This window comes from Mauremys reevesii, linkage group 5, assembly GCF_016161935.1.
Source record: "Mauremys reevesii isolate NIE-2019 linkage group 5, ASM1616193v1, whole genome shotgun sequence".
NCBI lineage: Eukaryota > Metazoa > Chordata > Testudines > Geoemydidae > Mauremys > Mauremys reevesii.
The window spans coordinates 13,172,465-13,185,618 of record NC_052627.1 but is presented as its reverse complement, the minus strand read 5'-3'; the positions used below and the strand labels follow the sequence as shown (position 1 = coordinate 13,185,618).

At 44.6% G+C, this 13,154-nt stretch overlaps 1 protein-coding gene across 2 annotated transcripts in view; it reads right to left on the bottom strand.

Annotated features, from left to right (window-relative positions):
* Window positions 1-13,154, bottom strand: part of ADAMTS3 (ADAM metallopeptidase with thrombospondin type 1 motif 3) — a 192,020-nt gene that overhangs the window by 29,263 nt on the left and 149,603 nt on the right. For both annotated transcript variants that reach the window (XM_039540401.1, XM_039540402.1), the window contains exons 6-9: window positions 8,562-8,645; window positions 5,575-5,731; window positions 2,809-2,914; window positions 1,707-1,850 (exon numbers count right to left, since the gene is read on the bottom strand). In XM_039540401.1, coding sequence (XP_039396335.1) covers window positions 1,707-1,850; window positions 2,809-2,914; window positions 5,575-5,731; window positions 8,562-8,645 — 491 coding nt within the window. The remainder of the gene's footprint in view (window positions 1-1,706; window positions 1,851-2,808; window positions 2,915-5,574; window positions 5,732-8,561; window positions 8,646-13,154) is intronic.

Here is a 13,154-nt window from a genome sequence, read left to right as displayed (position 1 = left end):
CTCCAAAAATCCACTCTCTCTCTCTCCCGCTCCCTGTCACACTACACCCCAACCCCCTCTTTTGAAAAGCACATTGCTGCCACTTGAATGCTGGGATAGCTGCCCATAATGCATCACTCCCAACAGCGCTGCAGCGCTGGTAGCTGTGAGTGTGGCCACACACCAGCGCTTTCCCTACACAGCTGTACGACCAGCGCTGTAACTCCCAGCGCTGCAACTCTTAAGTGTAGCCAAGCCCTCATCAAAAGTCCTAGTAATGTGCAAGGGTAAACAATTGAGCCTTGCACTGCATCACCAGCTGAACAGGCTGGGGTGACAACTCTCTCCTGCCTGAATGGGCCAGCACCACAACACATTATCCCCGGTGACTAATTTTTTACTCCCAAGGACAAAGCATACTGCAGTGTAAATACATTGTTCCTTAAATGTTACCCGTACCTACATCTCACAACGACTATGAATCTTGACAAGTTACAAGCTTTCTGTAGATACATGTTACTCTTTATAAATATCTGTAAGATATATTTGGTTTAGTGAGTTTGTCATGTCTCAGGTGAGCTGTGTTTGCAAAGAACAGAGCAGTTTGTGAAGCCCTTATCCAGTTCTCTCTCAGGCAACCCTCCCATTCAAATCAGCCAGTCAGGACTAAATGGAAATTGTGAGAGGTCTCAGGTATGGATAAGTAGGAGGATAAGGAAAAAAATGTCAAAATGGCAATAAAATCACTCTCCATCCTGCTGGGCTTTTATATATATTCATATAGATACAGATTTAAAGATTTTCCTCTTTCTCCAGCCATTTTGCAATTCCCCTTTTCTGTTTTCAGGGCTCCATCCTGCCATCATTTCAAATACACAAACTCCCACTGAGTCAAAGGGAGTTTTGTAAGGGAGTTTTGTATTTGCTAGAATTTCAGAGTTTGCAAAATCTAGGAGCCTGATCCGAAGTCCACTAAAGTCACTGGAAAGACCCCCACTGATTTCAGTGGGTTTGGATCAGGAACTGCTGCTGCTGACTTAGCGCTTCTTTATAAAAGTTAAGATGGAAGCGATGTGGCTGCCAGAAAGGAGATTGGGAAAGTGTCTTTTTTATAAGAGATTTTTTGTACCTTGTTGTACTGTTGTTTTGGTTGTTGGTGTTCTGTTAAAGTGCAGCGTATTCATTTGCGGTGGTACATTTTAAGATTGAATTCCTATTTAAATGTACAAATCATGAGCATGAATCCATCTCAACTCCACTTACTTATACACAACTGTAGGCCTGTCGCTCCTCTCCCCAACACAGAAAGGGTCTAAAGGGCAGAAAAGGCACTGAAGCTCTGGCAAGAGTCAGCAGACGGGATGCAGCATGATCCCTCGACAGCCATTAGCCATGTGCTCCTAGCCCCCACTATGCCATTCAAGTGGGATCAATATCCCACAGGGGGAAGATGGCATTGCAATAAGGATATCAGCCACACAGAGATGCTCCATCCTTCCAGCAGCCTGACATCTCTCCAAAACCTCAGAAGCCCCAATTCCACTTGTGCTTGTGGAAAGGAGCTTTTGCAGCTCACAGGGGTCAGGGGATTGTGTTGCTCCCTGGTGGTCTGTGCTGGGATTTCCCTCTTTCTCTCCTCTGCTGAATACAATGGAAGGACGCATGTGAGCTGATGGCACAAAGTGCTATTTCATGTATAACTACACTAGACACCAACAGGTCCTTACTGTATGTATCTTTTGAGTTCTTGGCCACTGCACCGGGACCAGTGGTAACGATGAAATGCAGCCTGCACCAAAGGAGCCATGACACTCCCCATAGCTGTCTCATCCCCACATCTGTTCCCTTGCCCGTCATGTTCCATTCCCAGCCTGAAACAAAGAGCAGCAACAAAATCTGCGTTACTCATACCAAAAAAAGATGGGGGGATGGGGTTTAAACAATTCACACTTTGCATAGTTTTGTTAAAAGGGGATTTAGTTTTCAGGTCCTACAAATACTATTAAATGGGACTCTGTACTAATGACAAAATACCCATGGATGGACATTAAAGAGTTCCTGAAAGATTGTTTCCTTAATGCATCTCTTCATTGATGTTATTTTTAATTAACTGAACAGAAACCAAAGGGCTTATCTACACTTGAAAGTTAATTCAGATTAAAGCAGGCTGTGAATTTAAAGCAAAATAAATATTCCTCGGTAACCCATGTGTGGACACACTTATTCTGGAATAAGAGTACGTTATTCCAGTTTAGTTAAGCCACAATGGAATAGCTATTTCCGAATAACTCCATGCGTAGACAAACCCTAAATTTAGGATGATCCAAACTTATCTTCTTGATATTAAAACAAATAGGCATATTTACCATATGAGTGAGGAACCTGGTCTACTAATTTTAAAAATCAGACCCTCAGTGACATTAATTCATCCAGCTGCTAAAGGAGATATTTTGTTGGATGAACCATTCCAGACTTAATTCCCCGAAACATGCCACATCTGATAAATATACAATAGCATTTAGTGAAGCAACAGGTAGAAGTCCGTGTCGCTTGACAAACCACTGTCACTGTTGAATGCAATACATCCAGACAGTATTCCAACGCCTTCCATTTTTGACTTGGATATAAAAATCCACACGGAATTTTACAAGATAAGATTTTGCCCCGCATTTAATTCTCATTGATTAAAGCTCCTGTGAATGCCAAAGGAACAAGAAATACAAGGAGATTTGCCATGCACACAGTCCCCATGAGAATAAAACCGTTTTGTGCAAGTAGGAGAATAAGCCCCAGGCTTTATGTTGCTCAGGTTGTAATAGTAAGACTTACACATGACCAGTTTCATGGGCAACTACAAAAGCTGAAGAAAACCCATCCTCATGGTTGAGAGTGCAGCTTCGTACAGGGTGACACATGCCAGTGACGGGAGCGTATCCTGTTGAGAGCAATACAGTTTGGGTTTTTTCCTTCATTTTTTTTATTAGATAACCCATAAGATTGACTGTTTTTGCCTATAAAAACCCATCGTGAAGGAGTAGTTAGCAATATGCTTCCCTGCTGCAAGATGAGGCTAGGTCAGCTGCAAACGTCCATCTCTATCTGAGTGGGAGAGGAGGTTGATGCGATGGTCTTGGATTCCTTCATAGTTATTGTTTGATGTCCAATTTCTCCACTCACTTTAAAGCAGCTTTTCTCATTAAAATGACTACCACCCAGATTAAAGTGCTGTGTCAAACCTAAAAGCCACGTCTGGTTTATAAGCAATCTACATTGTCCTCTAGACACTTACATGTTGACCACCAAAATTCATGAAATGATGTTCCACTCTAACGTGGAGGAAAAGTTTTCAGCAAAAGCTTTTTTTGTCATGGTGGTATTAGTATTTTCAATTTTAGTCTAGGTCCCTTTTCTTGTTGTCTCCCTTCTGAAAGACTTCAGATGTTGCTGACAAAAAGACAGACAACAAGAAAAGGGACCTAGACTAAAATTGAAGTGTGGTTTGTTACCATTTAGCTTATGATGGCACTGATGTTAAACTGGAATATGAGTTTCTTACAGGGGTTTGCACTGTTTTAACTAAATTAGTTCAAAACCCAATTTAAGTTAAACCAGTTAAATTTCTCACACATGCAAGGCCTAAGCAACAGGGATCATATTTCTCATTGGTATTGAACTGTAAAATTCACAATTCACAATTCACACTATTTACAATGCAATGCACAACTTAAAACTTGCTCAGTCTGTTATGTGCATCAACCAACTGGGGAACAGAAAAAAAAGCAGGTTGACTTATCTACAGTAGCTAATTGAAGCAGTGCAAACTGTGTATCTGGTTACAAAATTCACAAAATTACCATTTAAACAGTCTGCAAAGCAAGAATGAGAGCTTGCTGGGAATTGGCCAGTGGAACATTTTTCTGCCAGACAATGGCAATCTGGTGAAATGGACACATTCTGTGGAGACGGTTCCATTTCAATGATGTTGCGACAAAACCCAGGCCTGGTTCTGATGTTACTCTGCCTGAAAGTGCCTGATTTCCAGCCAGCTTGTCTGCCTGGCTCCCCAGCAGCCCGCTGAGGCTCCTGGCTCCTTGGGGAGGCAGGAGCCTGGAAACACCTGACCCAGAGCCAAGTCTCCATTCCCTTGTGCGGAGCATTTCAAAAAGGGTGGTTTTCATTCCAAATCCAAATGAAGCCAAATTTTTTGAAACCTCAAAATCCTCCATGATATGGAATTGCCTGTCTTTTCACAACTCTTTCAAGAGTTATTCACTGCAGAAATTAATAAAATAGATCAAACAAGTAGCCTGCTTGAGAATTTCACGATCTGTCAGCAGACAATTTGTCGAAAGGAAAAGTTTACTGCTAGCTACTTTGTGGCTTCTAAGCAACCCGGCTGCACAGCTGTTGTGAGGAAATGCCCTATGCCAGGAAGGGCACTAGAAATACCGTGCCCCGGCATGCTGCAGATGGCTTCTTTCCTTTACTGGATTACAGCTCCACAGGCCAGTGCTACAGGCAGACCATGCCCCCGCCTTTTCCACACCCTTTTTTAGTTTTCAGCTCCCCAGTGGACAGCAGGAAAGAAGCAGAACACATGCTCCCCAGACCACAGGCAGCACAGGGACTGCTACTGTGAGTGGTCCTTGAACAGCAATCAAGGGGGACAAGGAACTTCTTGCTTTTTCCATGCAGCCACCCCAGGCCCACTCATATTTTGGACTTGAATAAAGTATTCTGCTAAAAACCCTTCACCCAGCTCTAGTGCTGACTACAGTGCAAGAGGTATCAATGAATGCTTGGACTGGATTGAAAGTTTGAGAAAAGATTCTGCATTATCAGCGCACATGGACTGAGGGAAGAAGAGACAAATTCATCACAGTTACACAGAGTGGCACATTTTCAGGTCTTCTCATCAGGGCTTGTAGTTACTGGCAGTCACATGGATTAAAACCTATACTGCCATTTTACTGCCAGTTACCTCGACTGTTAGCTCCTAGAGGAATAATGAAAACCAGCACATGCATTAACCCATGGACAGGTAGTCTATAAAAAGGCTTCTACAGTAAATGACATGACAACAAAAAACAAAGCTAAATGCAAAGTGCGTTAAGATTTCCTGCTTTTTCACATCAAGTAAGTGGATTGTTATTTACTAGAAACTGAAAACTCGTTGGAGAGTAACTTTACCATGATCCAGTTTGACAAGGGCTATCGTTCCTCATTTTTCAGGACCCAGAATGTTCAGATGAAATCAGGAAGTAATGTCTCCCCAGGGTACAGTAGTGCACACTCAGCAATTGGAGGGTTTTATACCTTCCTCTGAAGAATCTAGCCTTGGCCATTGCTGAAGACTAGATGAACAACTGGCTGGCTCCACAATAGTGTACGCTCACACTTCTGTACATGCTTTTCTGAACAGGGATTGACTTAGGCACATGCTCAAGTTAAACACTTGCTTAAGTGCTTTGCTGAATCATAACCTATGCTCCTTATTTTTTTTTAAGATCAATTAACACAACTTTCAAATCTTTTCCCTTCCTTTCATGCATTATTAAAAAAACAAAGAATTCTGCTACAGACTGGTTGCTTTACCTTGCATACCAGCAGGCCCAAAATCTTGCCTGGTTAAAAAAATGGCATGATCATGGTGCTCAGAATGATTGGGATCCGACTTCTGTTGCTGGTAGGCCCAGCGGCAAACATTCTCCAAGCTTCTTGAGGGGTTTCCCCTTTCAATCAAGCTGACGGACTAGAAGAGAGTAATAAATTACAATCAAGAGCTTAGTGGCGTGTTCCCTGAACTTGGCGTCAGGACATTTAAAACAGTTCTTTTCTCGTAAGGTTTGCCTACGAGGTTCTGTAGTGTATCAAAGCAGCCCTTGGAGCTTCTAGGGCACTATTGCAAGGTCCAGACACTGGGTCAGTATGCGGCAAGCTAGTGCGCTGCAGATTCACACACCATTTGGACAAGCCCTCAAGGAGCTCCTCTCTGAGCACTGAGCAATCACTCTTTTCACTCCTCCCCAGCTCATGCCAGCCTTTTGCCCTATCCAGTTGCTCCACACTATTCCACGTGGGCTCGATTCACCACCGTCTGTGCAGTCATTTGCCCCTGAGCAAAGTGGGTGCAAAAAGCCACCATATCAGAACAATGGCATTTGACAAGGACTCTGCACAAGTGTTAAAGACTACACAAAAGCCCAGGTCCTGGGGAATCAGGGCAGCCAGAGAGAATCATTAGTAAGGTGTTTCCTCCCAGCTGCTAGCACCCCTGGTTTGGTTGCAGGCAATCAGGCCAGTTTGTTGGCTTGCACGTAAGGGACTTTCCAGAAAACAATACACGTGTTTATATTCTTTAAAAAATCATGGGCTTTTTGTATAAAATGTAATGTGGAGGGCAAACACATAACACATGATACAGCTATTACAGCAGGGCAATTTTAATCACACAGCTGGGAGCTGCTTACATTTTAAGTGGCTGGAAGAGAATGTGCCATTTGGTCAAGATAACCCAGAGTGCTGTGACATGCTCGGTCTATGGTAATCTGCAAAGAAAGGCTGAAATGATAACAACATACAGGACAGATCTTCAGCTGGGGCAAACCAATGTCGCTCCAGTGGACCTGGGCTGATGTACGCCAGATGAAGATCTGGTCCCTATGTGTCCTGTCTGGCTCCTGCTACACTATATACACAAGCGCTGTATATTCAGAGTAATAATATTGAACCATTAAGGAAACACTGAAATGGCCTTTTTACCTACTTAAGTTTAACGTCCCATTGAAATGGAAGGATGTGAACTTTACCAAACATGGAACATACCCTGACGCTTCTTTTCGGTCTTTGAATAATGTAATAAGCATTTGCTGCATAGCCCTCTAGGTGCTTTTTAAGAGGAAAAAAATGTACAATATATTAAGATTACCCAGGGCAGACCATGGGGGAGCTCAGCATGACCCGGGGGAGGGAGGGGGGCAAAAACTGTTCTTGTAAAAAGGAAATAACTTCCTAATTATCGGCATGGCGGGGATATGCTGGCAGGCTGCAACTGGCAAAAACGACATCATTTGCTGTGACAGCAATTGGCTTGATTCACTAAGGTCTTCTGCTGGCAGAAACTCGGTGTAATGGCGTGGCACCTACAACTTGCAAGTGCCCTTTCTGGTCGAGTGTGTCTCTTTAAATAGTCCCAGCTCTGGTGTTGGGCCGTACCCTGAGGCTTCCTCCCTGGAGGCAATGGTTGTCCCCTCTTGGTCTGTTCTGGCCACAACTCTGCAGCTGGGCCTCTTAAAAGTTCAGGTCCCCTTCTGGGGGTTTATTGCTGTCCGATTATAGGCCACTTCCCCTGTGGCCTATGAGAGGCGGGGGACCCAGGCCTGCACACTACTCCAGGTCCCAGCCAAGGGACCCTAAGAATAGCAGCCATGCACCACCATGTCCTGTTAACTAAACTGCTTTCAGGTCCCTGGGCCACTTCCCCATAGCCCCAGCCTTCACTGATGTTTCACCCTTGGGTCAGAGCTCTTCTCTGTTCAGGCCCAGCAGTCATCCAGGAGCCCTGTCTGGCTCCCCTAGTCCCTGCCAGCACTGAGCTGTCCAAGGTGCTGCAGCTCCCTCTGCCCAGCCGGGAACACCAGAGGCACCCCTCTGGCTCCAGCAAGGGACTGCCTCTGGCTCTGCAGCTCCTTTTTATATGGCTCTCCTGGGTCCTGACTGGTTACTCCCTACAGCCTCTCTGATTGGGTAGCCCTTTGCCGCCTCCTCCTGATTGGCCTCCCCCGTCTCTCTAGGCTGCTCCACTGCTCCTTTTCTGGGATGGGTGTGGCAGGTCCCTGAGGCCTCCACCAGGGGGCCTCTGGTCATAGTCCACCCCATCACACTCAGGCAGCAGACTCAGATGAAACAAAGTCTGCCCAGAGGGGGTCTGCAATGGTACAAGGCATCTGCAGCCCGTTCTGTCAAGTGGGCTCTTGTGCCCATCCCTAAAGTAGGTGGCACTGGCAAGGGAAGGACATAGACAGAACACATATTAGGAGAATCTCCCATGCAGCTGGGCTCCCAAGAAGACTGTTCTCTCCTGGGGGCATACCTCCTCAGTCATAGCTGCCACCCAAGTATTAAGGAGGATGCAGACTTATCCCCCAGCACCATGTAGGCCAAAACAAGCCCAGCATATGTAGTGTGAAGCACAATTTAAACAAAGCGGACTGGTATCATTGGAGAAGGATATACTGCAGAAGGAGCATTTCATTGGCTTACATCCTCCCAGCTTGGTAGAGACAAAATTTACTCTCATCTTCCAGCTGTTGGTGTTTGATGAGAAATGAGTCAGGAAGGGGCACCAAGGAGAAGTTGTGTCAGCATCACAACAGGTTCTCTTGTCTGCAGCCTCAGAGAAGAGCATTCGCCAGATTTGGGCTGAGGCAAACAGGTGAAGTAGCTCTCAGAAACTGCCCTGCTACTGTCTGCGGTGCAGGACTCCCATCTCCACCGCTGGCAGTCCAGTAGCACCAAATTAACTGACAATGAAATATAATTGTGAAGATTAAGATGCAGAACTCATTGAAATGCCTTTTTACCTTTGCATATCCCAGCATTATCATTCGCACCAGCACAACATTTATGTGGACACCAAGGGATTCATCATGGTAAATTTCGTTCACCTAAGAATGAGGGGAAAATAAAAGATAGATAAAACAAATCATATAGAGAGAATATTAAAGTGCTTATATATTCTATAATTCTCACGCTTCTAGAGTTATATTTGCTCATAAGGAAGTAGAGTTAAAGTCTTAAAATGTTTCCATGCACATTACAATTCCAGTTGTAACAAACTTTCTCATAGAGAACTTGATCAAAGCCAACTGATGTCAATAGGACGACTACAGTTGACTTTAATGGACTTTGGATTAGGCCCGTAGTGAAATTGTTCTTTAAAAAAAAATGACTTTACTAAGTTCTGAACCTGCAAACGCTTAATCACATGCTTAACTTTACTCATGTGAGTAGTCCCATTGAAGTAAATTATCAGTTAGGTCAAATGCTTTGGATTACTACGTGAGTTGGGAAAAAGCTTGCGTGTTTTCGTTTATTTAAGAAAAATGCACTTTATTAAAATTCTACACCCCACGGGCCAAAGCCCACAAACCACACTCAAGCAAATCCTGTCAATGTCTGCGTGAGGTTTTCCCTCAGTAAACACTTCAGGATTCAGCTTACTATCTGCTTCCTCCTGGAGAAAGACATGAAAACCTAGGCAGCAACCCTACACACACTTATGCATGTGCTTAATTTGAAGGGTCTGAGGAGTCCTGCTGACTGCAAACTAAGCTTAAACTCAATGGGAAAAGGACTTCCAAATCCCCTAAGTGGCTTTGAAATTCTCAGCTGGAAGTTTTAAAGTCAACAGCATTGCCAAGGGAGAGGCATAAGCACTGCACCACAGCTGGCTTATCACTGATACCCTCAAATAGCCTCCATTTCACTAAGCCAACATGTTCCATTTAAAAATCCTTTGATAGTATGAAAACATACAACATCTAAGCATTTTAGCTGGGGTTGGTTCTGCTTTGAGCAGGGGGTTGGATTAGATGTCTCTTCTAACTCTAATCTTCTATGATTCTATGATTTTGGAAGATGAGTTACTATATCAAAACAACTGTCAATCTATGCAAACACCATAGGCACCAACTCTGTGGATGCCCCAGGGACCAGAGCAGCCACGGAAAAAAACAGTGGGTGCTCTGCACTCTCTAGCCACCCGCCGATCAGCTGTTCAGCAGCAAGTGCTCGGGGGAGGAGGTGGAGCAGGGGCAGGAAGAGGCGGAGTGAGGGTGCGGCCTTGGGGGAAGGGGCGGACGGGGGTAGACCCTCAGGGCAGAGTGGGGACGGAGCATCCACCTGGCAAAATGAAAGTCAGCACCTGTGGCAAACACCCATCCAAAAGTGAATCTCATGATACCACAAGACTCCAGTTCCAAAGGGCAGTAGAAATTACACAGGGAAGATGTAGTTGCATTGCTCTTAAGCACCCTTTGCAAAGCAATTTATGAATCTGCACAAAATGCCAAATTTTGCTCTTGGAGGACTCTTGTGGGAGCTGCACTCAAGGGCGGGATTTTGCCCAAATCATTTCTTTAGAAGAAATTAACACTCCTGTTCAAGGTTAAAGGTAAAAGAGGACAAAAATTTGGGGATGTGTCATGAAAGGGATTGAGAATTATATTGGGGTGAAAATCTTCTTTTTTTCCTGAACCAATGGTATGTCTGAGAGTGTGCGGGGAGGTGGTCAAAGGAAGTCTTCTCCCACAGGTATAAATTATGGGTTAGAACATCTGCAGATCATAAATAAGTTACTCATCCTCCTCATATGAAATAAATAATATGTTACGGACTAACTGATGCAAAATAAATAGCAGTGCTCAGAAGGATATTGGTATATTTGTACATAATGAAAGAGGTTTTTTTAGTCAGGCTAAAAAGAGACATTCCTTGCACAGGGGAAAAGAGTGCCATTCAGCGTTGTCCAGTCTGTGGGACCTGGCTCAAATATACAGTATGTGGTTCTAAAAAGCAAGACCTTTTAGGACCAGCTGAGAATGAATTGTTGGCAATGCATATAACTCACACCACCTGCCTTATGAAGCAGTTATTGAGGAGTTCAGGGATTTATTTCTCATATTCTCTCTCCTGACAAGGTGCAATATTGTAACTCCCCACAATGGATTTTTGTAATGGAACAAAGAAAGTGTCCTAGTTTCACAATCACTGATAAATGCACCAGCTGATGAACACTTAAGGAATCAAGAAACAAAAAGTGACTCATGCCCTTATGCCACGAGGTAGCAGGCCTCCTCTCGCTGACTCTAGTACTGGTGAAAAGTTCTGGATTGACCTGGAGATGCAAGACCTGTATTTATCTACAATATAGATTTAGCACAGCCTGCGATAGTGCAAGATCTCTTCCCCGTGTCCCTCTAATGTACATTAAACTAACCTGAAGACACACCTGGAAGGCTGAGAGATTAGTCTGAGTGCCTGACCTTTCTGTCGAGTCTGTCAACAAGAGTAATAACTAGTGCCAAGCACGGCAGTGGTTTTAGTCATGTAAAACCAGTTCTCTAGGAAGTGGAGTTTTCTCACAGGCCACCAAACACCCATGAGAGACCAATCTCTTTCTAACATTACTGTTGGGGGTGAGAGATAACCTAGACCCCTACAGATCAGAGGCCGCTTTGTCCCATCACTAATTCTTGGATGCATCATCCATCTCTCTAGAGCTTGGGAAACGTTAAAGTCTTTAAAATATATGCAGTGCTGTTGTGGCTGTGTTGGTCCCAGGATATTAGAGAGACAAAGTGGGTGAGGTATTATCTTTTATTGGACCAACTTCTGTTGGTGAGAGAGACAAGCCTTTGAGCTTATCACAGAGCTCTTCTTCAGGTCTGAGAAATGTACTCATTTTAAAATGGAGCACTTTAACCTGTGGAGGATCCTTCTGACATGTTCCTAAAGAAATGTCATACATAGGTCACTTCACACGGATTTTCCTGGTCTCCTCACACAGTTATTTTCCCCGAAAGTTCAGATTTTGCAAAAAGCTGTTGGTTTGTTTTAATACAAAACATCTTTCCTACAGTGTCCAATGCTCTGGGATATATGCTGAATTTAGATTAATCCCCTTTATTACTCTGTTAGGGCCAAATTCTCTTCCTTTACTCCTGTGGAGCGGTATCTTAGTCCACAAGCTGTCTCATTGAAATCACTGGGTAAAGTATTACTCCACATAAGCCAGAATGGCAGAATCTGGCCCTTAGAAGCTTGACAAAAAAGACCCAGGTTGAACCTTTAACACGTTCGCTCAGCAAGTGGCAGCAGCTCTCTTCCCAAAAGCAGAGCAAGGAGGGAGCTGTGGTTTGCCACATGAGTTGCCGATTACTTCCACCTCTGCTTTTGTTCAAGATTGTAGTAGCACTACAAAGGGTGCTCCTGAAGCACTACTTGCTGCTTGGTACTGGGCCCAGTACCAGGATCAGAACCAGGCACTGCCTGGATGTCCCACGCCTCTCCAAAGACAAAGAACAGGAACATCTCATGTATGACTTAGAAACCAGTGGGAGATTCCAAAAAGGCCACTGGACTGGTAGGCCCCAGTGATCCCCGACCACCCACTTGAATGTACTCCCACCAAAAGGTAGTAGTGCCTTAGTGGAGAGTAGTGAGAGTGGCCTTACGGCTGGGAAACACAGACCCCAAACTGATACAGAGTTGGATGACTCTCCGTCCACTGACCCAGGAGGGGCTGCTCCCAACAGTGCTCGAGACCGGTGCTGAGTTGCAGAAAGATGCAGCGCAGCCAGCATTGCAGGCTCTCTCTTCAACCATACTGATGGACATGCAGTTTTAGGCAATGGAGGTTGACATGGTACCAAGCGCTGCACTGATGTTGTTGGTGGCCTGTCTGCTGGTACTGAGAGCGGCGTCTCCCGCACCGCGGTTGACACGGGCACTGAAAGGCTCAGCAGATCTCTTGCTGCCACAAGCACTTCTGGTGTGCTCGGTACCAAGATGGTCTCGGGACCATATGGTGCCACAGATGTAGAAGATGCTCCCTCAGGCTCTGGGCTCACTGACATCTGCCTTGGTGCCGGGGTCAATGGTGTACTTAAGTCTCAGCCGCAGGCTACTTTTATCCCCAGGGCTAAATGACTTTGGTGTGGCGACCCTCACCCCTGGGTGGTCTGCTTAGCAGTCTTATGCCTCTTCTTAGGCACTGGGGAGGGTGAGCGGTGTCAGCACTCAGAAGCAGCTTGGAGATGACATGTTCCACTTGCAGTGGTGACATTAACACAGTGGACACAGAAGGTAAGCAAGAGGGGACTGAATACAAGATCCTGTCTTTGATCAGTGCCATCAATTCCTGTTCTAAGCTTGGTACAGCAAATTGGGATAATTGTTAATCTGTTGATTAGATTTTAACATCCAAAAATATTTAATAAATTTCAATTGGTATTCTATTGTTATAAGTGCGATTCACTGCGATTAATTTTTTTGAGTTAAGTGCGATTAATTGACAGCCCCAGTATATATTTATCTGGAATCCACTTTGAGATGCCCATTTGCCTCTGTATGAGCTGAACTTTGCTAAATTAAAGCTGACTTTTTTCATAGTT